The 26,837-nt window shown below is 36.8% G+C and overlaps 2 protein-coding genes across 3 annotated transcripts in view; both read left to right on the top strand.

The window, feature by feature from the left end:
* LOC108049006 (high affinity cGMP-specific 3',5'-cyclic phosphodiesterase 9A) overlaps positions 1-6,235 on the top strand; it is a 119,780-nt gene extending 113,545 nt beyond the window's left edge. The window contains exons 7-10 of the mRNA XM_044460844.1: positions 2,454-2,580; positions 2,646-2,941; positions 3,517-3,955; positions 4,697-6,235. Coding sequence (XP_044316779.1) covers positions 2,454-2,580; positions 2,646-2,941; positions 3,517-3,955; positions 4,697-5,950 — 2,116 coding nt within the window. The 3' untranslated portion in view covers positions 5,951-6,235. The remainder of the gene's footprint in view (positions 1-2,453; positions 2,581-2,645; positions 2,942-3,516; positions 3,956-4,696) is intronic.
* A 6,427-nt stretch (positions 6,236-12,662) lies between these two features.
* LOC108049029 lies at positions 12,663-26,672 on the top strand. Of its 2 annotated transcripts, XM_017130046.2 has the most exons (6): positions 12,663-12,773; positions 13,096-13,156; positions 14,611-15,168; positions 22,462-22,610; positions 23,364-23,444; positions 23,505-26,672. In XM_017130046.2, exons 3-6 carry the CDS (start codon positions 14,775-14,777, stop codon positions 23,628-23,630), a joined length of 750 nt encoding a protein of 249 aa, XP_016985535.1. In that variant the 5' UTR covers positions 12,663-12,773; positions 13,096-13,156; positions 14,611-14,774; the 3' UTR covers positions 23,631-26,672. The 2 variants fall into 2 exon arrangements, with proteins under 2 accessions (XP_016985535.1, XP_016985536.1); XM_017130047.2 differs by lacking the exon at positions 13,096-13,156 and having other exon boundaries at positions 12,689-12,773.
* The last annotated feature ends 165 nt before the right edge of the window (positions 26,673-26,837 follow it).

Raw genomic sequence — 26,837 nt, 5'->3', positions numbered from 1 at the left:
GTCCAATAACCCGAATTTGTTGTTGAAAAATGAGTAAATCTTAAACACTTGAAACTATTTTTTTAGCAGTGTAGAGTAGACGAAGAGAAGGATCTGCTGGCGGCAGATTCGGCACTCGACGCTTTGCAAATTAGTTTCGAGTTGAGTTTTGGTTGGCGCTCGGCGCATTTCATGCAATTATTTAGTCATAATTAGCGCATAATAGTTGCCGTTTTTCGTCGGCACAAAACTTTGCTCATCTGGCAGTCCTTGTGCTCCCTCCTTTTCCCCTTTTTCCATTTTCCATTTCAAAATTCATCATCATCATGGCAGCCAGCAGGATGAGTGGCCGCTCCTGTGGCAGGATAATGCCGGCAATAGATAATCACTGCAGTTGCCACTTTCATCGGAATGAATTTCGGGTAACAGGGAGCTGACTGCTCAATTTCATTGTCTGTCTTGCCGATTTCAAAACCAAATCCTTTCTGGATTCATAATCTCTTGCCGTCGCAATTCAATTTGAGTCTAATCCCAACTCAAAAGTTATGGGTATTTGCTTTGTTATTAATTAAATACCGATTCGAGTCCCAAAGACGCATGCCTTCATATTAATTAAGTGACAGGCATTACAAGTTGCTGTGCATTCCTTTTGATTTTCCATTTTCAATGTGATAATGATGATGGAGACTCTTCCTTAATAAATAGAAAATGCATGGTATTTTGTGACCATCAATGCAGCAGATAATTGCATTTCAACCTATTCTGCTTCCTGATATGATAGCTCTGCAGATTATTAAATTTAAAGAATATCTTATAACAAATCAAAGCGGAATTATTTTGCAATAACAGCAATTTGAAACCGTTGTTTACCTATCTGTTAAGGAAAGCATGAGGAAATAGTGGTCGAATGTTACCAAAATCCGGAAAAATAAGCTCAATTTTTTAATCCAAACCCTGGGGAACAGTGGTCGCATGTTGGATTGGCAAGCCTCTTTGAATTTGTTACAAAATTTCCAGCAAAAAAAATATTAAGTATACGTAATTGAAATGAACTTAAACTAGAACTTGAACTAGACCTCTAGTTAGTAAAATTTCTTAAACATCAAATAAAATAAGTCGTAAACATTAGTTTGCTATACATTATTTTATTTGGTACATGCTATCAATTATAAATCTTTAAATTTTAGTTGACTTTTTAAAGGATAAGGATTTCTACAAATACTTGTGTACAAAACACTTTGTTGTAAGTTTTAGTCCATAAACTTTCCAAAGAAATTCCTTTTAAAGTAAAAGGAAACACGAAGGCGTTGTAAATTGTTAATGGTAAACAGGAATTAGACATGATTACTGCCAATAATGCAACATAGGAAATTCATGATTGATCTAAATACAAGACACCCTAATTGTATGAACCTAATATATTTTTTATACATCCTTCACTTTCTGGGTAACCCATTTGATTTTGAAGGCTCTCCATTACCAGAGTCTATTTTTCCATGAATCAAATTAGTTGGCCAACCCAGTTGAAGCCGTCAAATTGTCAGAAATTGTTTATTTATTGATGGAGATGCAATTTTCCATTCAACTTTCAGCGGTATTCCCACAGCAAAATGTTGCGTTAATCCCCTTGATGTCGGCGTCTTCAATGGGAAAATAATGAAAAAATATATATATATATATATCAAAATATATATATAAAGTCGTGACAGACGGCAGGTGAAAAGCGTCGCTCTATTTGCAGTTTAAGTGCGCCAGGTGTTGAATTTTCCACCTGGAGTTGGAGTTTCCACGTCAATGCAGCTTGACACGAAAAATTCAATTTCCACACGATTTTCCTCTCGCTTTTCTTTTCGCTGCACCCGAGACTCTTGTCTTGGGCGCCGTTGCCTCAATTTCAAATAAAACGAAATGCAATTTGATATTTTACGCGCACTATATTTGTCAGTCGCTCGGCCTTTTTTTTCCCGGGAAAGAAAGCACTTCATTGGCCTTGTTTTTCCGTAAACACTTTCCCCGTGCCCACACGAGAGCCATGTTTTGGCCATGGAAAGCGCAATCTCAGCTTCAACTGCAGAGTTTTCAGCAAAATCAAAAGGGCACAACTTCGAAATTCTTACAACTGGTTTCCGTAGAGAAATGCACCAAATTAAGATGCACTTCAGCGAAGTGAGTTTTTATTATTCCCTGAGTATTTGGCATTTTTGGTAATAGGTATAGATGAACATTTTGTTTTGTTCAACATATATATATATATTTGCTACTTAATAAATTTACAGAAATTATAGCTGTATTATTTGCCAAGACTAAAATTGTTTTTAGGCAGATCTTTATACATTACTTTAAGAGGTCTTGTGTTTAAGACATTGTATACGTAATACGTCCTACAATGGTTTAACCTACCGGAATCACCGAAGACATTTGACCACTAATTAAAAAAAAATTCTAACTTCTCCCTTTATTTTCTTATCCTTTAGTAACATTCGCGAGGGCATCATCCGTTGCATTTTGGCCACGGACATGGCCCGTCACAATGAGATCCTCACCCAGTTCATGGAGATCACGCCCGTCTTCGACTACAGCAACCGTGCGCACATTAATCTGGTAAGAACAGGAGAGGGATCTCCGCCCAAGGACTATTGGCTAATCGCAGGACATTCCTTCCGCAGCTCTGCATGATCCTGATCAAGGTGGCGGACATCTCGAACGAGGCGCGACCCATGGACGTGGCCGAGCCCTGGCTGGACCGCCTGCTCCAGGAGTTCTTCGCCCAGAGTGCCGCCGAGAAGTCGGAGGGATTGCCGGTGACGCCCTTTATGGACCCCGACAAGGTCAGCAAGCCGGGCTCCCAGGTCCGCTTCATCGGCCTGGTGCTCCTCCCACTTTTCGAGGCCCTGGGCGAACTGGTGCCGGAGCTCACCGACCTCATCATCATACCCGTGCGCATCGCCCTGGAGTACTACAGGTACTACTTACTAACTTCCCACAAATTAAAATCCACTAAAATCATTGGTTAACTTGTACACTTTACTAAGAGCAACACATTTTTAAACTGAGAACACGATGAAACAAAAAACTACCACATTTATAAATTCATTCTCATTACTTTTTAATATCAAATCAAATGTGCTTTTTTAATAGATTTTTTACCACCCTGTTAAAAAGTATCTGTTTTTTTGTTTTTTTATTATAAAAGACAATTTTACAAAACAGTTTTTTTTTTACAAAATATAATAGTATAAAATTCTATTGTATAAAGTTTTTCTAGTTATTGAGAAATTAAGTACAATTAGTGCCTCTTAAAATAATATTTATTAAAAGTATAGAATATTATAATTTACTTTGAATAAGCTTATAGATATATTCATAGCAACATTTTTAATGAGAAATTGAAAATAGGAAATAATAAGAAAATTAATATGCTGACACATCAGCCAGATATTATTATAATGTAAAAGGAATTTATCGGATTGGGGATGTATGAAATTTTATAATCCCAAATCAATGCCAATATAATATCATGGTTTGTCCCATTTCCAGGCGCCTCAACGATGCCCAGACGAAGACGCGAAAGTCGGTGGCGGACAGCAACACGTCGGCGACCTCGGACAGCAACAGCGGCACCATCGACTCCAATGCGGCGATGGTCAGCACTCCGGGAGCGGCCAGCGATAAGATGAGTCTGGACAAGGGCCAGGGCAATTCGCAGGGCTCCGGCGGCGGAGGAGCTGGTGGCACTGGATCCGGATCGGGATCCGGTGGTGGTGGCGGTGGCGGTGGCAACAATGCCGCCGGCAGCGTCTCCCCGCAAATGCCGCGCTCCGGATCGGGGATCAGTGTCAAGTCGCGGCGCAGCATCCCGTCGCAGAAGTCCGCCTCGAGGACGTCCGTGGATGAGCCCGGCGGAATGGCGGCGGAGCTCCACGATTTGCCCGAGGGCAGCGAGAGCGGCGACTCGGAAACGGCCACCGAAGTGGATGTGAGTGGGCAAGAACTTTCCTTTTCTTACATATGTACCCCAGCACCATGCACAGAAAGAAAAAAGTAAACCTAATTAATGCTAATAAACCCGATTTGATTTGATAGTCCAGCAAAATAAAATACTACATTGTTGAACACATCAATTTAATATTTAAGTTGGGCTATTGTTTAACTAGGACAACACATCTTAATTTTAAATTAGTCACCCATCAAAATTATATGAAATATTTATGTACACTACTGGCCAAAATAATAAGTACACGGGTGTACGGTTTCTTTAACTATTAGTCCTTTGAAATTTGCCAAATAATATATTTATAACAAATAGAAAAGTTCATAAAAAAGTACTTTTAAAAACTGATCACAAAATAATTAATTGCCCAAAATTAATACTTTTAATTATTTACATTGCAATATAATTTCGAAAATGGGAAACATCCATTAATATATTAATATATTGCTGATTTAAAACACTGAGACTCCAACTTATAATCGTATTTTCTGTAGGAAGTACAAGATTCAATTTATTTTGTAGTTTTCTATTTGCTGAAATATTCTGAATTTTCAATATTCCATATTTATGGGTTTCTATTCGTAGAATATTAGGAAATAATATTACTATTTTTATTGTTAATTAAAGATCATGAAATGATATGGAATCTATTTTAAGAACATTTAAGGACTACAGACAACCAAGTAGTATTTAATCCAAACTTTCTGGTAAACTTTATTCCTGCAGGTGGCCGAGAAGACGTCCAAGTTCAAGGTGGACACGGAGGGCAGCAGCAACCGGAGCAAGTCCTCGCACTCCACCTCCCGCAAATCCTCCCGCGAGAAGCGGCCCTCGATGATCGGCGAACTGTGCAGCAGTGGCGGTGGCCAGCGGATCCGGAACTCCTATGGGAACATCCATGGCTACCACAGCAATCGCTGTCACTTTGGCAACAATCGGGCGGTCAGCTTGGATCAGTACAGCAGTGCCGGGAATCGCCGTTTGTCCGACGGATTGCCGCAGGTGATCTCGGATAGCAATGTATTCTATGGACGGCACAATCGCTGCGGCTTGGAGGCCACCGGCGGTGGTGGTGGTGGTGGTGGTGCAGTGGTTGCCCATCCGCAGGACACCAATGCCAATACAAATCATCCGGGGAGTTGCCAGCTGAAGGAGCTACTCGCTCGCACCGAGGCGGATTCGGAGGGTGAGGGGGGAGGTGGAGTTGGAGGTGGGGGCGATGCCAAGGAGGAGAAGATGCCACTGGCCATTGCACCACCGGCGATGGTGGTGGCCACCTCATCGAATGGCAATATATCGCCACCGCCCCAGGTGGTCACCGAGCAAATCCTGCCCAGCAATGGCAGTGCACGCAGCAGCAATGCCAGCGGTGGCTCCGCAATTCCTGGAGGATCGGGTGGAGTGCCAGGACCATCGACTGGCGGTGGCAGTTCCTGGAAATCGCGACTGCGCCAATTCTCCGACTACTTTAGCTTCAGCTTCGACAAGGGCAACAAGCGCTTCGGCAGCACACGGAGTAGTCCATGTCCCGGTTCCAATTCCAATTCGGGACGGGCCAACAATAATGCCAATGGTTTGGTGGAAAATCAAGAGGGATCAGGCGGTGGCGGTGGAGCCATAAAACCGGGAATGTGCTGCACCATCACCACCAACAGTACAGGATCGCCGGCAAGGGGCGAGGCTGGAGGAGCCGCAGGAGGAGGCAGTGGAGCCATGACCACCGGTAATGATGCCGCCCATCAGCGCCATCGCGCCTACAGCCTGGATGTGCCCGGCATGATGCGATACTCCTCCAACGACAGCAGTCGCCATCCCAGCAGCAACACCCTGCAGAGTGCGGGTGGAGGAGGAGGAGGTGGAGGAGGAGGTGGAGCAGGAGCAGGAGGATTGGAGGCCAATGCCCCACAAGTGCCACCCAGTCTCAGTGTGGAGCTGGGCCTGGCCAGCGGCTCGTCATCGGAGGCGGGCCCAAAGATTTGACAACAGGGGAGCACCAGGGAGGATTCACGGGCACGAGGAGGCAAGGGGGAGGAGAAGGAGGAGGAGGATCACGAGGAGGAGGACGACGACGACGACGACGAGGAGCACCGCCGGCTGCAGCAGCATCAGCAGGCAGACGCCTCCTCCAGCTGCGAGGTGTCCTCCATGTCGATGACCGTGTGGTCGGCAATTGGCCAGCGTTTGAACGCCCTCGTCTGTCATTGTTGCGAACGCAAGCTGCCCGAACCGGAAAATGTCTAAATGGAGAGGGGATAGGGGGGGGAGGGGAGGGGGGGGGGGGTGGTTGTCCCCCATTCAAGTTGCTCCATTCCTCTTTGCAACTAGCAGCTGGGACTCTGTCTTCGCCTGGTGGCTTAGCTTTAAGCCTAGCTCTTAACTATTAACCTTAAGTTCCCCCAGATTTTAGTCTCTTGTTTTGTTTTTTTTTTTTATTATTATTTCTCTTATTTACCTTTTAAGTATTTTTATTTATGTACACGCGCATACACACACAAATATATACATATATTATTATTAACTGCATTAAGTTTTGTGGGTCACAAAAGGGGAGGCTATGAGCTACTGCAATTTTTAGGAAATTATCTTTCTTTAAATGGATACTTTAAGTAAAAACTCAAGAAAACATATATTCGGCAACTTAAAACCAGAACTTAAAAATCAGAATTTAAATTAGATGAAAACTTCAAATAATATTAACTATTGCAGTTTCTGGATAAATTTCCTAAGAGAAAAACCTCGTCTAAACATCCTCAATTTGGTAGTTATCCAAATTTTTAAACATAGTTTACTTTCCTTTAACAATCTGGTTCATGGAAATTCCACGGAATTCTTTTTGTGGGCTCATTAGGAAAATGCATTCAGTTAAACCAGTTTGGCCCACCTTACATTGCATGGAAATCCTAATTAATAGCACCAGCATACTTTACGATTCTCGATTCGCCAGCCTCAAATTTCCGTGAAAACTGGGGCTGACCAGAAACCAAAAACGATTTGAATGCCCAGGAATCCAGGATTATGGGCACCAAAACGATGGCCTTGGTTGGTTTCCTACTCATGGGAAATTCACGTGTAATTACGCAAAACAAGTTTCGGCGATTGCATATATGCAACAGGCTGGGGTCGCAGGTTTATGCGATGTAAATTCGCCCCCAGACGCCTAATTCCATTTGCTAGTAGCAGGACTCCACCTCTATTTTTTTTGTCAATTTGTTTGTTTTATTTTCCGTTTGTTGCGATTTTTAGCCGAGTTTTTGGGGGGGAAAGCCATGGCAACGCGATGCCCTCAGGAGATGTGTCCATGGTCGGTCAATTGGATTTGCAGCCGCAGCTGTCGATGTTGCAAGGGAAATGGTGTTGCTGCATGACGACACTAATGGCAGGCACTCAATTGGAAGGACCTCTTTCGATTAGCCAACTCTCAGCTGCTGAAAACCTTTCGAAAATGAGCAAAAATCCCCTACAAAAATATCAATTTGCATTCGATAATAGAAACGATTTGAGGCCAACTGCATGCACATATCCCAGCAAAATGCAGAAAATATGCAAACAAAACCAAGTTAATTATGATCAATGTAAATTTCTGTATGTAATTAAATTTAGCTAAAAAAAAGAAAAGAAAAGAAAAGAAAAGAAAACAAACACACACACACATAAACGAATGGAGAGCAATGAAAAAATTGATTGCACATTTTGCACAGTGAACTTGATTGGCGAAGGCGAAACTTTAATTCAATTATGATATGGCGACACAGCAAAAGTAGCAAAATGGATAAATAATGAATGTATTGAAGTTGAGAAGATGAGACCAAGCTGGTCCTTGGATACAGTTACAGTTACAATTACCAATACAGATACTGTTATAAAGAGTTGAATTTTTTTGAATGTGTGTATTTAAGAGAGCACTAATTGAGCGTTCAATTTGAGGAAACAAGTTAAAGAGAATATTTATTCGGTGTACATTTGAATGTCTAACAAATCGCAGCAAAATACTCTTAACTAATTGTGCATTGTAATTGCAAGCTGCAGCATATACCTAGTATGTGTATACGTCATTTCCTCTCTAAGTTGTGTGTACGTTTGTTGTAGTGCCTAAGTCATAAAGTACTATACATACATATATATATATGAGTATATATATACATATATACATAAAGCAGATCGCATCGGTGTATGCCCAACTAAGTAACTCTATTCGCGTGTGGATTCCCTGCTCGTTGTGTGTTTTCTGTAGTTAGATTTGAAACTAGCTGGCTAATTATAAGTTTATCGAATGTATTCGTGTATGTACCTTCCAGTCCCCGCACTTACAACAGTTTTCTGTCAGTGTGCCTGCAGGACACTGTCTCACACAAATGGGGTATCCACCTAGATTGACTAGGGAAAAAACGATGAATGGAAAATAATTGCAAATTAAATCCCTTGATGGCTAACTCTTAGATTGTAAGACTCTACCTAAACGAACCACTCTAAATTAGCTAACACATCAAATTGATTTGTTGCCTTATAATACTACTACTACAACTACAACTACTACTGTACTGCATTGCAGCTGTTTGGATGGGTTTTCCTCGGAAAACTCCTCACCGTTGGTCACAGCGTTTTATATTGTTCATGCCACCAACTTCCCTTGTTTGAATGACAAAACATAAAGACTAAAACTTGAATTTAAACAAAATCAACAAAAACAAAAAAAAGAAATCCAAACAAAGAACTTTCAAAAAAAAACCAACTATACATATACATTAAAATAATATATATATATACATAAATATTTATCTTAAAGATACTACAACTACAACAAAATCATAAAAAAAGAACTCTAGGTGTTTTACAAATGTATAAAAAAAAACAAAAATAAATGACAACTAAACCCAAAAACCAAAAGGTAACAATTTTAAGCATAACTTAACTAATTTAGAGCCCAAGCAAAAAGAATCGCAAAAGAAGCCAGATCTGGGACAAAACCTAATAAGAACGAACAAATTTGACAGGCCGAAAATATAAATGTTCCTGCAATGGAGCATCAGATATCAATAAGGTATTTTTTTGAAAAAAATCCATGGTATTTCAAAATATTTCAATTGACCAGCTATGCTTTTAAACAAAAGTTTCACAAACATAAAATGTAAACACTTAACAACAAAAGCTTTTCTTACATTTTATCTCAAAATTATTTATCAAAATATTTTTTTAATATAAAAAGAAGACAATAGGCAAATATCCATTAAAAAAATAAAACATTAAAATAATAAAAGAAGTGGAAAATGATAAGCTCATATCTTCCACTATAAGCCATTAAATATTAATAGAATGTTTTCTTTAAGGTCCGACTTACATTTTCAAATATAATCAATTAATAAGATTAGAAATAGATATTATTGGAATATTTTTGCATGTTTAAAATAGGATTATTTGAACGATCGAAAGCTGCACCATATGAAATAATGATAGGATTGCTAAAGACCATTGCAGGGATATTTTTATCCCTTTTTCGGCAATCACGTAAATATTTAGCGTACTTTTTGGCAGTCAATTAAATGCTTCCCCCTTCCGAAAGTTGGTTTAATGATATTTGGGCGATGTCATAAATCGAATGAGATTCGATGGCGATAGCGAATGAATTAGTTCCAAAGACAAATGCTTGTTCGTACCTAATCAAATATGTAGACAAGGATATGAGCAAATTGGACCAACTTGACTAAACACCCTACACTTACCCTTGAACTCCTAACCCCTGCAGCTACATATTTATGTATAAATGTATGTGCAAAACGATAAAGATAGCGATTCCGATTACGATTACGATTCAGTATATGTACAAACACACACACACATACACGCAGACACACCGACGCGGACACAGATACAAATACAAATGTCTTAGTATGCAGTTTAACGTATAAAACAATCTCGTAGGTCTAAACCACAACTACCTGTCGACTAACCGATCTAAATCGAGATCAACAATATCAGCTAAAAACGTAATAAAGCGGAATAGAGGTGGACTAAAAGCGGGACAGTGGGAATGGATTTAAAGAATATTTAGAAATGGAAAACGGAACCGCATGCATCTTACTTTATACTTTTCTACGTGACTTACAACTCGAGCAAGAGACGACAAACAACTAGAAATCTAAAGATAAACTTCCTAAACGGTTTCCACACAAACACAAGCCTCCCCACACACTCAAAAAAAAAACCCCCTGCACTTAAACGCAGCTTTGTCAAAGGGTAAACCGCTGGGAAAAATGCCATTTCTTTCTAAATCAGTTGAACAAATATTTTGATCATTTTTTATAAATTAAAACAAAAGCACTGTATTTGTTTTTTTTTTAAGTACCCTCAATAAAAACATTTTACTAAGTCTAAAAAAAAAATTTTTTTTTTTAGCATATAATTAGAAAAGAAAAAAAAATTTCACTAACTAAAAAAAAACAATACAATACATTTTTTTCAAATCAATTTTTTTGGCAGCAGCTTTAATATTTCTTATTAGAGATTTTTGGAACACGAAATTGATTTAATAATGAATTAAAAAATTGATTAAACCATAGAAAACTTTGAGGAAAAATGCACTTTTTCTAACACCAGAACTCTTTGACTCTGTCTGCCGAATAATCGAATGTCCAGGCAAGGCATCCAACCACCGATAATGGACCACACCCTGCACCAGATCGAAAACCCGAACACACCAGATCCCCACTGCTTAACCCCCGAAAGCCTTGGCCTCCATCTACACTTGATCGAAAGCTATTCTTCTACAAAACTAAAATGCAACTATTATATATATGTAATTACTAGAGACCCTCCTAAACAACTGACAAAGCCTTTACTCCAAGAACACACACAAAATACAAAGACTACAATTTTAATATACAAAAGCGAGAGAAACAAAAATTTTAAACGAGCAGAAAGTAAGAAAGAAAGAGAGAAAGAGATCCTTGAACGGCATTCTTCGGCAGGCCGAAGTGTAGATGCTCTTTCAAAAGCCCACACCCATACGAATCTAAGGAAAGATATATTGAATATATACATTAAAAGCCTGGCCGCTTGCTCTTCAGTCTACTGGAACTGTATTTTCTTCTCCAAAGTTGCAAGTCTTTCTGAATAAGAAGGCAAACCGAAAAAAAATAGATGAAGAAAGCTGGATATACCCTTGCAAAATAGTGAAATCCCCAGAGATTCTTTAAAACTACATTTGCAGGGTCACAAAAACATGCTATATAGTATATTTTCAAATTTTATGTCAATGAAGGAAATCGATATATATACACATATATATACACATAACAAATAGAATCATATATATATACATACAAATAGTTATAATTTGTAAGTGACAACAGAAATCAGAGTGCAAGCAAGCCCGAATATCTTAAGGATATTCCCGAAAGTAGGTGAACTCGTAACGATGATCAAATAGTAAGGATCAGGAAATAGCAGCTCGGCAGAAAAGTAATCTAGCAGAAGAGCAAGTAATGAGTGTAAATTAGGGTAATTCAAGCACGTCCTCCCTCACAGAACCCAAAAATAATACCCCTCACGACCCCAAAAAAAAGAATCCACAGTAATGCAAGAGATATATAGAGAAAACAAACCAAAGAGCAAGATGAAACAAAACTGAGCAAATTCTATGTGAAGTAATTAATAGTTATTATATATACACACACATACATACATACACCTATACAAGCCTAAACATATAGATGTAAAAAGCTCTTGGCACACCCTAACCAAAATAAATGAATCAAATATCGCTGAGTCGCCCTCACAGAAATGAAAAACATACTGGGTATACAACTAACAAATCAGCTAAGAAACGAGAAATTCAATGAAACTTTTCCGAAAATGCATTTAAATGGTAAACAAATATTTAAATGAGATAACTCAACTTGTATTTAACACTTAGTTATGTCCAACTCAGATTAATGGCATACAAACACAACTACATACAACACAGACAGACGAAAGGACTCTCCAAGGACACACCAATACCAATACCAATACAATACTTACGAGACGAACACAAACATTGGGACAAACTCACACACAAGGATTTTTGTGTAAAAGTATAAAACAGAAAATATGAACTAATGAATGAGTATGAAATATATTGAAATAAAATCATTTCCAAACTACTTATTAAAAAAAAAAGCCTTGATGTTTTTACTGGGAAAGTACGGAAACTGTTTGCGGACAAAACAAGTTAAAATCACTTGTAAATTATGATCAACCAATTAATTTTTGAATTCGAAATTAGTGAGCAAGGAAAAGCATATGGGGGTATATTCCCCATAGATGGCGCTTTTTCATCCAAGCAGTACTAATTCGAGGACTAAGTTTGTTTCGGAAAATACAAATTTTGTATAAGTTTTGTGGTTGTCTTTGAAAGGTTTGGTCCTTGCATTCAGTTTTTGGGGTGGTGCTTCCCAAAAAAGCTTTGCAACTTATTTTTGCTTAAAAACCTAGACCAGGCCTAGAAATGAAAAGCTTTTGGTTGGTTCGAAAAAATACTAAGAATGTTTTTTCAAAAAGTTAAGAAATCCATAGATGAATCGAACAAAAGCTTGCAACACGTTGCGTTGCACTGCGATGTTGCTGCCGGGGCTGCGATGTTGCTGTTGGAGCAGCGATGTTGCTGCTGGCCGACGCCAGCAACATCTAATGGGGCGCAGCCTCAGCGACGCCGTCAGTTGGCTCTTGACTCTCCCACGCTGCAGTCGGTGGTTCTGCCCGGATTCAGACCCGGAATCCGAATCGGAATCGGAATCTTGCCCGGATTGTGAAGCAGGCTGAGAGGCAGGTTCGGCACGATTCCAAGTTTACACATGCAGCAGCAGCAGCAGCATCATCAGCAGCAGCAGCAATAGCAGCAGCAGCAATTGCAGCAAAAATCAACAAAATCAACAAAGACAACAACGATGGTGGACAAAAAGCAATCAGCAAACAGTCGCTTCTAAAAAGGACTTGGAAAATAGGAAAATGAATAGGCGGAAAAACGGGGCGCTGGACTGAAGGGCAGTCGTGTTGTTGTTGTTGTTGTTGCTGCTGCTACTGCTGCTTTGGCTGGGAAATTTGTGTTTTGTGTGGTGTTTTGTTTTTACATTTCCTCTTTTTTTTTCAAGTATTTTTAGTGCTTGCGTGCGGAATTTTGTTGGTGTCAAAGTTAAACATTTTACGTGAGATGTAAGTAGCAGAGCCTTGAAAATAGCAAAAATAGCCAAAAAAAAAAAAAGGAAAAGAAAAGAAAAGGGAAAATCAATGCGAGTATGCGTGTGCCCCTGTGTGTGTGTGTGTGTGTGTGTGAGTGTGAGTGTGTTTGCTTGTGAGAAGGAAAATCCATAAAATGGCGTGAAGTGAAACTCGAACTTGTCGTTGTCTTGGCCCAAAGGCATGCAAATAATTTATTAGATTCGAATTAAAGACATCCCATCTGCTTGTGTTTGTGTTTGTGTGTGTGGGTGTGTACAATTTTCTGTTTTTGGCAACCGCAAAGAGCCAAAATCCGTTCATCCGTGGTACAACAAAAAAATAAAAAAGAAAAGACAGCAATAAGCTTTGTAAACAAGCGATTCGGCTGCCAAACACGGAACCGCCGAACAGCTGATTCGCCACCCAACTAACCCCACAAATGGCCACCCCCACCACGCCCACCACCCCCAAAACACACACACGCACACACACACACAGGCGCAGAGGTGAAATTGCTGCCAAAAACTGTCTGTCGACACAATGCAGATAAACTTTTTGGCCAGAACAATGGGCAGAACTTAAATACCTCCTTGCTGATATAATGTAAACACGAAAGCAATGGCATTTTTTGGATAAAGTCGACTTTAATGATAATTTATAAATTTCCAATAGAGTTTGAAAGTTCACGATTGTGTTTCTGGTATATTTTTGACCATTAAAATGCTCTGAGAAGAAATTAAAAACACCCATAAAAGAAAAAATACAATTTTAAAATACAAATTCACAACAACATTTAAAATTTCGAGTTATCACAAACATATCATAAATAAGGGTTAACTAAAATATTTTAAAAACGCTGTTTTGATGTTAAGCGTTGTGATCAATTTGTAAAAAAAACTCTTTAAAGCTCTGAAGCTCTTAACTTTAGAAGGACAAATCGTCATGGGTTATATTTTGTTGCTTAAGTAAACTCTTTACCTAAAAAGTATATTAAAACCAACTTTAGTATTTGCGGAACTCATTGATTTAAGAATAGTATAGGGGTTTTAGTTTTCATTCAGATTTAATATTTGTGTATACTCGTTTATAAAGATATTTCAAAATGTGGGAAGTATGTATTTGCAGGTGTTTAAGTAAATCTCTTGACCAATTAAGCCTTTAAAAAGTCAGTTTTAAAAAATAGAACATCGTCATTCGGCATTTAATTATGGCAAATTGTAAAAAAGCACACTGTGAGAAACTTTTATAAATGTTTTCAAAACTCTAGATCTAGATCTTATAAATAAGTAAAAAATAAATGAAACATTTTTTTTATTCTGTCTTATGTTTCCTAATTTTGCAATTATTGATATCTCCTCTTACCACTGTGCAACAAAATGAAATTGATTATGTTTCCAATAATCTGTCACCTTTCTAAACACACACGCACACACAATACCTACAAACAGTGCAAGGACATTCGAAGAAGCAGCAGCAATACAAGAAGAATAATTGCAGCAGCAACAGCAACACTTGAAGTCACATAAGCAGCCGCAACAGCAACAGCAACATTTGCTGCAAGTGTAGATCCCACAGCCGTCGCCGCCGCCAAGTTCAAAATCAACGCCTGACAATGACAAAAGCAGCGACGTGGCGCCCACCAAGCCCAAAAATAATAGCAGTAGGAGCAGTTGCAACAACATCTGTGCCAGCAGCAACACCAATCAAAACAGCAGCAGCAACAGCAACAACAAGGACAGCAGCAACATTAGGAGCAGCGGCAGCAACTGCAACAAATGCAATAACAATCAATGGGCCCCAAACGACATGGCGACGTCAACGAGGCTGCACAACAGCAACACCAACCATGCAGCAGCAACAGCAACGGCACTTGCAACAGCAACAATCGTACTTGCAACGCCTGGGGGCGTGGCTGCAATCGATGACGTCGATGTGGCTGCCAACTTACCCCGTCGCCCGGCTGCTTTTGGCCCTCTGCCTGCTGGGCTGCCTCAGCCCCTTTACAGGTAATTACCATTTAATTCCTCATGCCTTTCCTTGAAATCTATCTGTGAAGTAATCAGCTCTCTCCAAAGTCAAGTGCATAAAGCGGATTTCAAAGGAAGTCCTTTTCTCCTCACCAAATGTTAGTAGTTGGTATTACTTTACAAGATCGCAGCACCTTCCTCTGTATATCGCTGATTTTAAATGAGTTTAAATCTCTGTATTTGATTGATGAGTTTAAATCTTAAAACAACGAAGTATACTTCCCCAAAACTCAAAGCCATTTATAGAAATATTTGATATTATTAAAATACAATCTAACACCGAGTGCTCGTAAAAAAATGTATTACAAGTAATCTTTTATTTAATAACAAAATAAATTATAACTCATAAACCCTTATAGTCGTATTAATTTACACCTTCTAGTTGAACAGTTTTAATGATGCGATTATCCAGAATAACATTTGCATTCCGAAATGTTTCACAAAGAATTAATTTTGTGGTACCTAAAGGAAAAAAAAAACTGCCAGAAATTTTCCCATAACAATGTCAGCCTGCCTTTGGTTTGATATTTTCTGGTTTTCTTTTTTTGCGAAATTTGCATATATCGAAGGTTGCAAACACCAAACCGACACTCCACTTTCTAAGGCGCCGGTGAGTCGGCAATAAATCTGCCTATTACAGTGAATATTCCTAAAGGGATCCCTAGATATTTGAAATCAATAATGTAGCAAACAAAGACATTTGTTAAGTGCAGGCAAAGTCTATATTTAAATCTCTCAAGGAAATCCTAAGAGCCTTAAAATAAATTATTTATCTGTCACAAAGTGCGGATGCAAGGTCATTTGTTAACTGCAAACCAAAACAGGCATATCTATACCAAAAATAAAAAAATATAAATTAATTTGTTTGTTTGTGCAACCAAAATTGCAAAGCACAATCCTTTAGAACGAAATCTATAGTATTTTGGTTGGCAAAATAATACAATTAGCAGTGGTTTCCTTTTGTGTACATTTATTTAGTTTTCTTTACATCGAATGTCCACTGTGGCTTACCTTGCCAGTACTCAATCAAATTTGATGATTCTGTTTTCCTTTTATGTGCCAGTCGGAGTCGAGCCATAAACAATTACCAGCAGAATGAGAAAAGTCTTGAGATTGCCAGAAAGGGTAAAAATGCAGTAAAGAAAAAGTACTCAATTTCATACTACAATTTAATTTAATTAATTCTTCACTTTTGTTAATTTTTCACTCTGTTCAGAAAAGTACACTAGCAATAAACTATATTCCTTTAAGCCTATTTTAATTGGAATGCAAATTAAAAATAATTCTATGAAATTATTGCTTTTCTTTTTTTATAATGTATGATTTTTCGAAAAATGGCTTTGTAAAAAAAGTGACCTAAGACCATTAAGGCCCATAACTTTTTTCATAAAAATCCGTTTTTTTAGTAGTATTCTTCTAAAAACTTGTGGTTTAATTCCACAAACAACTGCATTAAAATCTTGAAAGTAAAACAAAAAAATACCCCAAAACCAATTATTGTCTGCTGTTTTTCTCCAATATTTTTCTAACCATGTTGATGGGGTTTTTTTCGCAGCCGTGTATGTTATTTCTATTGAGCAGTTTAAGTTGTTAGTAAGTTGGATACAACCTTGACTTTGCACATGCAACGTACACGGCTGTTTTAGCCCTGTTTTTCCACCCTCCTTACCACTTTGGTTACACAAATTTGAATGTTAGAACAAAAAGTAGAAGAATAGAAGAAACTGGAACATGTGAATGGCGCTTGAGTGCTGATGATTCAACCCGAATAAGATGGATATCGAACGATATCCTCCATCAATCTTATGGCACTCAATGGCAATCTATAGCATACTTAGTGGCGCTGGGGACTTATTAATTGCTTGCTGGCCTTAGTGGGTTAAGTCCAGTGATGGAAAGTAACTTAATACAAAATTAGGTTCCTATTTTTAATTTAATTCGGTTTATGAAAAATATTCAATTTTAAAAAACTAGAAATGCATGTATATATGTTTTAAAAACTTGTTGTTTAAAATAATTAAACATGAAATAAGCTAATCAAATTTAATTTCATTGGTTCATTTGTTTTCTATCAAAACGATATATTGCTATTTTTTAACCGTAAATAGTTTTCTTATTAAATTCATTACCTTACTTCAAGAAAACCCTCTATAGATGGTATTGCGATTTTGCAAAAATAAAAAAATATATATATTTTCTAAAATATCCTGAAATTTCGTAGAATAAAGCTAATGAAAAAAACTGGTATATCTCCCATCACTGCCACTGGGCATTAGCTTATATAAAGTGCCCCGATCGATGGTGGAGCGTTGCGTTTCAGCTAATTACATCGGCCGGGTGGTGCTCGTTTCCATATTCATTTCGTGATGGTGGTGGTGATGGTGATGGTGGTGCAATCAATCGACCGTTGAGTGGTGACAAGAGTTGGGTGTGCCAGAGATGCCATCGCCAGTGGGTGATTATGGTCAACAATGCAATCGGATGCCATATCGATTCGTTCAAGGGCTAATCTGGGCTTGAATTGCCTAGTCATGGTCATTCAATGGCCCTCATCACTGGCTCCTTAAATCTCAAGGAGTGTTTCTTACAAAAAGCGATAGAATACTGAAATGAAATAAATAGTACAGGTATCCGACAATTATATACCAATTATATATCATAGCTAACACTCTAAATATTTTTTTACTATTAATAATGAATATTTAATGTTTAAAATGGAAAAATGTAAATATTTTCCTTTACTTTCTGAGCTAAAAAATAAATCAATAGAAACCTGAATTTTAATCTTAACTCGATTCTAACTGCACACGTGCCGCAGTTTTAAACTCTGCCTTCTAGTTTGCCTCTTGGCCCATTACGCATACGACACGTTGACTGGCAAAAAACAAAAGGCAATAGCAAAAAGTGACATTACGGAAGGGAAAATGGTTGGAACGACGTGACCGGGCTAATTACACTGTACCATGGCATTCAAAATGGTTTAATAATCTTCGCTTCCGTTAGAATTTCGCCAGTCGAGACAAGAGTCAAAACAAAATGTCAATCGCCTTTCACGAGCTTTTCCATTTCCCCGCTATTGAAAAAGTCTCATTAGTGACGACCATTGATTGGCAATCAATACATAAGCAAATTATACAGCAAAATAATAAAATAGGTAACAAGTACATCAAAATTTTTTTTTATTTTGTGTTATTTATTAAGGAATGAGAATTACTTAGGTTGAAAAGTTGGTATGAAATTCCCTTGTAAAGACGCTAATTGCATTTTAACTTTAACTTTATTAAATCTTTCTCGATTGAATCTATCTTCAAGCGAAAAATAAAACAACTATCGCATTTGTTTAGATTAAATCTATATGTTCTGTTTTATTTTACATCGTGAAGCGGAATACAATAAATAAGTTATATTGAATTGTATATTTTCTTTTATTTAGCATTCATTATTAAATATTAAACACAAAACATATATATTTTACTACTACAATACATATTTTTTCTGTGCATAGAGTGGCGAAAGAGAGCCGCAAAGCAGGCAGCAAAAGTGGAAAACTTGATGGCTGCACTCACTCAACGATTCCACCGTGACCCTGCCACTTTGCCACCCCCTTCCCTTCCGGCTTTCCCCGACTTTCCTCGGCTTCCCCGCTTTTCCCCCGTTTTTCCTCCGCTTAGGCATTTATGAACTGCTTCGACACAAGGCTGCAACTGTGGCAGTGCATTTCATTTAATTTTTTCCTGGAAAGAGGCTCACTGTTGTTGGCCAGCCAGCATTTTGAATTGGCCACAAGTAGGAAAAGCGGAAAATCTTTTTAGCATTCTTCTTGTCAAGTTCGGGAAAGTGGCGTGTGGCGTTTGACATTGAAAGTTAACTTCCCATATTTCCGCTGAAAATGGATTAAGATTCATTTGACAACTGCAAATGAAAACATTTGCATTTTGTTTTGAGTTGACATAAACATAAAATGGCTTTTTGTACCAATTTGAAGGCATTTGATAATGTATAATTGGATAATTCTACTGAAATGGAAAAGAAAACACTTAAGCTTCAGAGAAAACTAAATAGCAAAAAGTCTAGCTTATTATAATGAACTTGAAACTAAAACATCAGCTAAATATCATAGTAATAAATACAGTAATTACAATATTATATTTAAGTACAAAATAAAATTGTTTTTTTTTCCTATTGAATTAAAATAGAAAATAAACTGAATCAAAAGGAGATTACGCACATTAAATGTCATGGCAACTCAAATGAAATGACATAAATTATTATCGAAACTAAACGAAATGAAAACAAAATGGTATTGACATATAAAACTGCATTTGTGTTTGTATTTATATATTTGCATATATATTTACAGTCGAGGGCCAAGTCAATCGTGCTAAACCATATAAATTAAACTCAATTGCAGGGCAATTGAAACTGAATTGCGAATTGAGTGCACACACTTTCATCTTCCTCAATTTGGTTCGCCTCCTTTTCGAACCCTAATTATTTTAAATAGTCGTCGAATACTAATTGCACTGCTAGGTTCCTAATTGCAAATTGTCATGAAGTTCCAGGCAGCACAATTAGTGTGGAAATTGAGACTGCATTTAAAGCGGCGAGAATTGATTTTCCCTGAAAATAGAACAAAGGACACGACCAATTTAAGCGCATTTCAGATGAATTCCCCTGTCCAAAAGGAAAAAAAAGAAAAAAAAGAAAAAAACACCACTCGAGCAGGATGTTTGTGAAGAGCTGGAGGGGCACCTTGTAAAATGTCACAACAAAAGCTATTTTTAAGTGAGTCGCGGCCCTGGACGCACCCAAAACCCCCTGAAAATCCCACCAAAAACCCCATGTCCGTCGACCGGATTCTCAACACTCGGGTCAGGTGGAAATGAAAACGCCAGGCATTAAAAAGTAATAAACACAATTGTAAAATAATACTGCAATGAAATGCATTTCCAGCACAAAAGACGACCAAAACACTTAAAAAAATAAAATAAAGTCAAAAAACCAAGTATATAGGGACATTGAAAAAATTACAAACATTAGTAACTAACATATTTAAAAATAGTTTCTTATTTAGTAAAGAAATTCAAACATTTCAATTTTAATATAATATAGTATGGGTACTTTTCTAAAACTATAAATTATAATTTATTATATTTATATATGGCAAATAATTTTAACAAATTATAATTTATAGAAATTAAATATTATTTAGCAATACATGATTCTCCTATGTAAATGATCTTTAATATCGTTAGTTAAATATAATAATGTCGTAGTTAAAATTGGCATTCCCCATTTGAAAAGCTTTTAAAAACCAATAAATCTTCAAATTACATTTATTTCGTTAAACAACTTATATTTAATATAGCTTTAATTGATGATTTCCAAACTTTTGCCTCAGTGTGGGGTATCCACTAAGAAGGGCGAAGGTTAAACAGACGGTGGGTGAAAGTGGGGCGGTGGGTGGTTGGGTGAGGGGGTGGCCTGCTAAACTTTGACCCAGGACACAGCTAAAATGTTTGGGCGACAGCTGGCGCACGAAAGTTGAACGTTTGCTTTTAATTATTCAGCGATCTTAAAATGAGGACTGCAGCGGTGTGAAAAGATGGGGGAAAATGAAGAAAATTTGGGAAATGAGAAAGATGGTTAAGAAAGAGGAGAAAACCGGGCACGAGATGTATAAAGGACGAAAAGCACGTGCACCTGCGAATGATGACTGCTGCAATGGCGGAAAATCGTGGCAAGAAGCAGAAGAAGGGCCAAAATGCGAAAAGGGCAAACAAATAAAGTGAACAAACAACTGCAGCTTCCGCCCAAAATGGCGCCTCTCCCCATTTCCCAATGCTGCAACTCCCAAAAGTGAAAAGGAAAACCAGCAAAACAGCGAAAGAAAATTTGTCTACCGTTTTCCAAACAATACACTGCAAGAATTTTAAAAAAAAGTGGAGAGGAAATGTTTTCTACTGTTAAAAAATTTTATGTGAGGTATCCCAACTAACTAATTAACTTTTTAAACAAAATTTATCATCATTTATTATTTAACATTATAATTTAAAAAAATACACAACTGATTGAATCATTTTCAATCAATTTTGTTAGTTTCTAGCAAACTCAAGCGATTTTCTAGCCTTTTTTTTTGGGCTTAATTTATTGATAATTAATATATATATAATATATAATATTGGGATACATTAATTTTTTTTTGGGTGTAGAACGCGACCCATTAAAGACCGCATTCGCGTTTCGTAGTCTTGTGCTCGAACTCGGACCTTCGAACCTGCAACAAATGCCTACGTCACTTGCAACATTTCGACGATGCTTGCAGGAATGTTGCCGAGCTTTTGAGTCTTCGGCGGAAAGCTAACATAATGCCCATCCCCCGGGGAGCCCCGTTGACCCATCCTTCACGGATCTGCCAGTCGTGTGTCCCCACACATTTCCAACTGTCAGTGGCACTGTCCCATTATTGCAACCGCTTCAAAATTAAATTCTACCATCGGAAATTTATTTTCGAAATAAAAAAAAAAGGACAGTTTTAGAAACCTTTTAAGCTTGTTGCGTTTCGCGATTTAAAGGGTATTTGAAATTAAATGAAATGGTGATTTGATACTGTAGTAACTGTTAGATAAACTTTATAAATTGATGATTTTAGTTACCAATTGGGGAGTTTTACTCTATTTATTTTCCTTTTCTCAGACATATGTTACTATTAAATAATTTCAAATAAATCAAATATAGGCTACAAGCAATAACAAAAAATACTTTATATTTTTAATCATTTTTAGGCTTTTCTAAAAGCCGTCCCATTTATAAATCAGAATTATACAGCAACATTTTCAAATAACTTTTTGCCATTTTGATCCAGCAATGAGCCCCTTTCCCATATACATTTTAATTGAATACTAGTGTTAGTTTAGACACATTTCTTCATTCATAAAAAAAATATCAAATCAATTAGTATTCCAATCGCCTGATCAACTGACAATGAAAATAGGGAATAAAATCGAACCCCGTCGAATAGCAAACGGCGCAAAACGCGTATTATCTGCCTTTCGATTTGAGCGACTCGGCATATAACCCCGGTTCACTTAAATTGATAGTCGCTGATCCGGGGGATCAAGAGCCGGATTGTCCGGATTAAAGTGGAGCATTGGCAACTACCAGGCGCCCTAACATACATACATATGTGCTTATATAATCTCTCCCAATCAAAACGATTAGATTATTTAAATGAGACCGCTATTAAATAACCAAGTGCCTCTGATTTTTCAGCTGCACTCGAGGAGGACTGCGTTGACTTCCAGGGCAACAAGGTGAACCACGGAATGCTGTATGTGCCCGGACCCGGAGTTTGTAGCCTCTGCGTCTGCTACCACTCCGAACCACTCTGGTGCAAGGCCATCTACTGTGATCCGCCCTACGTGAGTCCCTTTGTTCAATTACTAAATAAAAATAGTGAAGTTATCATAATGATCACGAGAACAAAGCTCAGAAAAGAAAAAAAGCGCTAGTCAAATCAATATATACATTTAATATTTTAACAAGAAAAGAAGAAAACTTAAACAATCCCAAGTTTAAATACAATTGAAGTTATTAAACAAATTAAATATTTTATAAAGCGACTATATTGCTCATTTTTAGCTTACAATTTTTCGGTTCTTTTTTTTAATTTTTTGATTGTTTCGATGGCAGCTATAAATATAATCATTCGATTTTAATAAAGGTTGTGAAAGATTTTTAAATAGGAACAAAATATAAAATTTTTCGTATTTTATGCAAATCTTTTAAAATTAAATTTAAAAAAAACTTTCTGAAAAAAATTGTCCAGTCTTTAGAATTATATCTGTAGCAGGATTGCTACCTATTAATACGTATAAGCTACTGTATTCCATAGTTGTTGTTGTTGTGGAGCTTGCTCTCGCTGGGCTCTCTCTCTCTCTCTTGTGCTCTCATCGCTCTCAAACTCTATCAGAGAGTTGGGGGTTGGAGCGAGTTCTGAGCGGAGAACAAGATCAGTTGATAGCCAGCAGTGATTGTGACCAGGACTTAAAACTAAATAAAAGCTATTAACTATTAAATTATATATTCAACGGTGTTAAATTATATCTTTGGGGATATCATATTATTCCCCTACATATCCTTCTTTATTAAAACCAATTTACTCTCCTGTTTAGTTTTGCAAAAACTTCCGGGTTGGCGAGCGTTGTTGTGAGTTCGAATGTTTGGATCCGCCCGGCGAGGACAAACTGTACCAGGTGAGTGATCCCTGGGATATCCAAATATCTACAACGGTAAATTGTTTCTTCTCTCGACAGGAACGAATGCGAAAGAGGGCAGAGATATTGGCCGGGAACAGTACAGCCTCGAATGTGCAACTCGCCCCGATAGCCATGTCCACCATAATGCTGGGATTCTTGGGCAACAGTTTCCTGAACTTATAACTTGACGTCAAATAGCAAGAGATGGAGATGAATTTATGGCGATGCTAAGCGAAGCGAAATCAGAACCTCCTCATTTTTTGTTGCTCCTCAAGCGTAGGACTTTCTCTTAAAAATTATTACAGTGTAATAAGCGAAATCCAGGCCAGATATTTGTAGCATTATGTCTGAGCATTAATTTAGCGAAAAAGGCAAAAGGCATCGTGCCATCGATGCGTAGGTTTTCACTTATATCCCCAGACTTATAATAGGTACAATAACAATTTCAAAGGATATGGAACAGTAAAAAAAAACGTTAAGACAAAGAAAGTACCCTCAATTGCAGAACATTTTCGAATACTTTCAATGTGATCGGAATCGAATCGGTAGAGCCAGCAGATATAGCATATACATTTACATCTACCTAAGTATACATGAGTAAGCAACACCAAGAAACCAGAACAAACTCATCAAGCGAACGTATAAGACAGTCTTTAGCTCCTAAGACTATAATAAATATAGATAAATGATATATATAAAATATATATATACACAGATATCGAAATCTATGTAAGCATATATTGTACATAAGAGTGTCTAGCTCTTTGTATCGGATCAAAAATTGTTGATTAGTGTTTAGCTAACTGAATGAAGGCAACTTCGTCTAGGAAGATAGGTTTTTTTAATCCAATTGAAATGTTTACCATGAGTCACCAAGACACAACACAAGCACACCACATCAGATCCTGCTTTTAGTAAATGTTACTTATTTTTTGTGAGCTGACAAAATATCGTTAGGTTTTTCAGTTCAACTACCAATAGTCTTGGTTTTTTTAATGATTTTTTTATACTGCATTTGGGGTTGATATTTAAGCAACGATAAGTTCAACTCGCACTTCATGAAATATGTCTCTATCAGGAATAAAAATAAAAACGATTGGTAGTGTCATTATAAACAAACTATTAAATATAATTTATCATCAGTAACTTGCCAGCTCTATTTTCTTTCTTACCACCAGAGAAGTTAAATATATATGTACGGTAAGGGCAGTTCGATAGAAAATCTCGATCTTAGAAAACGGTAGTAAATTACACATATCTTGGCAACATTTTTTCCAAAATATTAAAACACACACGGACACGAATGAATAATAATCTCTTGCATTGGTGCTAATTTTATCGTAGGCTAAAAGAATAAAAACACACACACTCGTCACTTCGCACATCACACTCATATTGAATCAAATTCTATATATTAATTAGGTAATGTAATCGAGAGCAAAAAAGGCCTAGCATACACGAGTAGTTAAGCAATTAAAAAACCCTATGTTTTGTGTAAGAAATTTGCCTAAGGTAAACCTGTTAACGATCTAATAATAATAACTAATGAAAACTAACCCTTATGTTCACTCGCTCGATAGGTTTTACTTTTCCCATTTGGATAAATCGATTGCATAATCAGTGAAGAGTGGAAAAGTTTAGTAGATATGTAGGAAAAACCCCTTCAAGAAGAATAGATCTCGTTTCCAACTTTAGGCTAAAGACTCTGAAGCCATCTCCGTCTCTTTCTATATATATAGTAAACTATGATTGTAGCAAATAAATCTATAAATATAGCAGGACCAGCAAACCAAACCAAACATTAAATTTAAATAGAATCTCGATGAAAATCAATATTTTGGGTAATAACCCAAGGGAAGTTGGTCAAATTTTTTTCACTTGACAGCACATTAAAGCAAAATACAAATAACAATAAAGATAAAATGCGGGAATATCCGAGAAAGTGGAGTACGGCTGTGAAATTATGTTTGCTTTAAAATGCATTAACGCAACTGTAAATAATAAATGATTACTAAAGTATATAAGCCATAATATGGCACAACTATTCAGATCAAGTAGAAAAATCGAGGAAAGCGAAATGAAGCTCAGAGAGAAAGGGAATAAGAGGAAAATAACTAATTAACTGAATGTACAATTCAATATGCCACAACATCTGACCAATTATGATCCATAACAGATATATATAAATATATATATATATACACAACAAAAAATATATACATACATCAATCCAAGTATCTGATAAGACAAATGACAAATTTTAATTAAACAAGATCGAGAAATATAATGAGAAGGACAGATTCGAAGCGCGCTTAACAAATTTTATCATAGACTCAACTAACAAATGCAAATTGGCTTTAATTAACAACTAATAAAGAAGAAATCACACGAATAATATCTAAAGATAATATTTAGAAAACATATTTCATTTGTTTTTATCGACTTTAGTTATAGATAGCAGTGTTGTGAAACAACCGAAAAATTTTTTCCTAAGCTTAAGCGCTTTGCCATTAGCAGGAAACCCAATGATCCTCATAACAAATGTTTTTATAACCAAAGTGGACTATTGGCAGGATATAAAGCACCTTGGATTTCGATATCTGAAATGATACAAAAAGTATAGACCGCAATAACAGTTCAAGAAATGTTCCCTTAGTTTAATTTATCAATATTTTAATATGAAAATCTAGGGGTTTCTCTAAACTTGAAAATATTTTCTAGTATTGTTTCAAGGTAAAAGCTAATATTTCACGTTAAATAACTAACAAAATGTTTCAACCCCGGGAATGTGAAAAAGACAGAGAATCACAGTAAAAAGAAAGAGATAGCGTAAACAAATAATTTCTTGGGCTATATATCCTGCCATCCAGACTGGCAATTATTAATCTTTATTATTGATATCAATTATTGTAGAGCAGGAAATATTTTACATTTCTTAAACCTTACCAACCAAAATCCAAATCGAAAACAAAACTATTAAACTTGACAATTTTTAATGTAATCCAAAACAATGTTATAACGGAAGCGTCTAATGGAAAATCTTGAACAAAATAAAAATATTATTAATTAACATAAAAAAAAGCAACAAATGTCATAAAAAGTTTAATGATAATTTAGCAAAAGAGGCAAATCCAAAATCATGTATGCATACTTTATAATAATAATAATTCTTAATACCGGAAAAATTTTAACAAAAATATACAAATATTTTCACAATAGCTTAAACAAGCCGTGGTGTCATTTTTGGGGGGAATGTGTGATGATGTTTTCTTTTGGTAATGTAAAAAAAAACACCAAAACCCATATAAAGCTATAAAGTTAAACTTCTCTTAATTTTTTTATTCAATCAATAGCATATTTTGCGGCGGTAAATCAGTCACATGCAATGAA

This window comes from Drosophila rhopaloa, unplaced genomic scaffold (assembly GCF_018152115.1).
Source record: "Drosophila rhopaloa isolate 14029-0021.01 unplaced genomic scaffold, ASM1815211v1 contig_3, whole genome shotgun sequence".
NCBI lineage: Eukaryota > Metazoa > Arthropoda > Insecta > Diptera > Drosophilidae > Drosophila > Drosophila rhopaloa.
The sequence above is the reverse complement of the archived record's forward strand: the minus strand, read 5'-3'. Positions and strand labels throughout refer to the sequence as shown.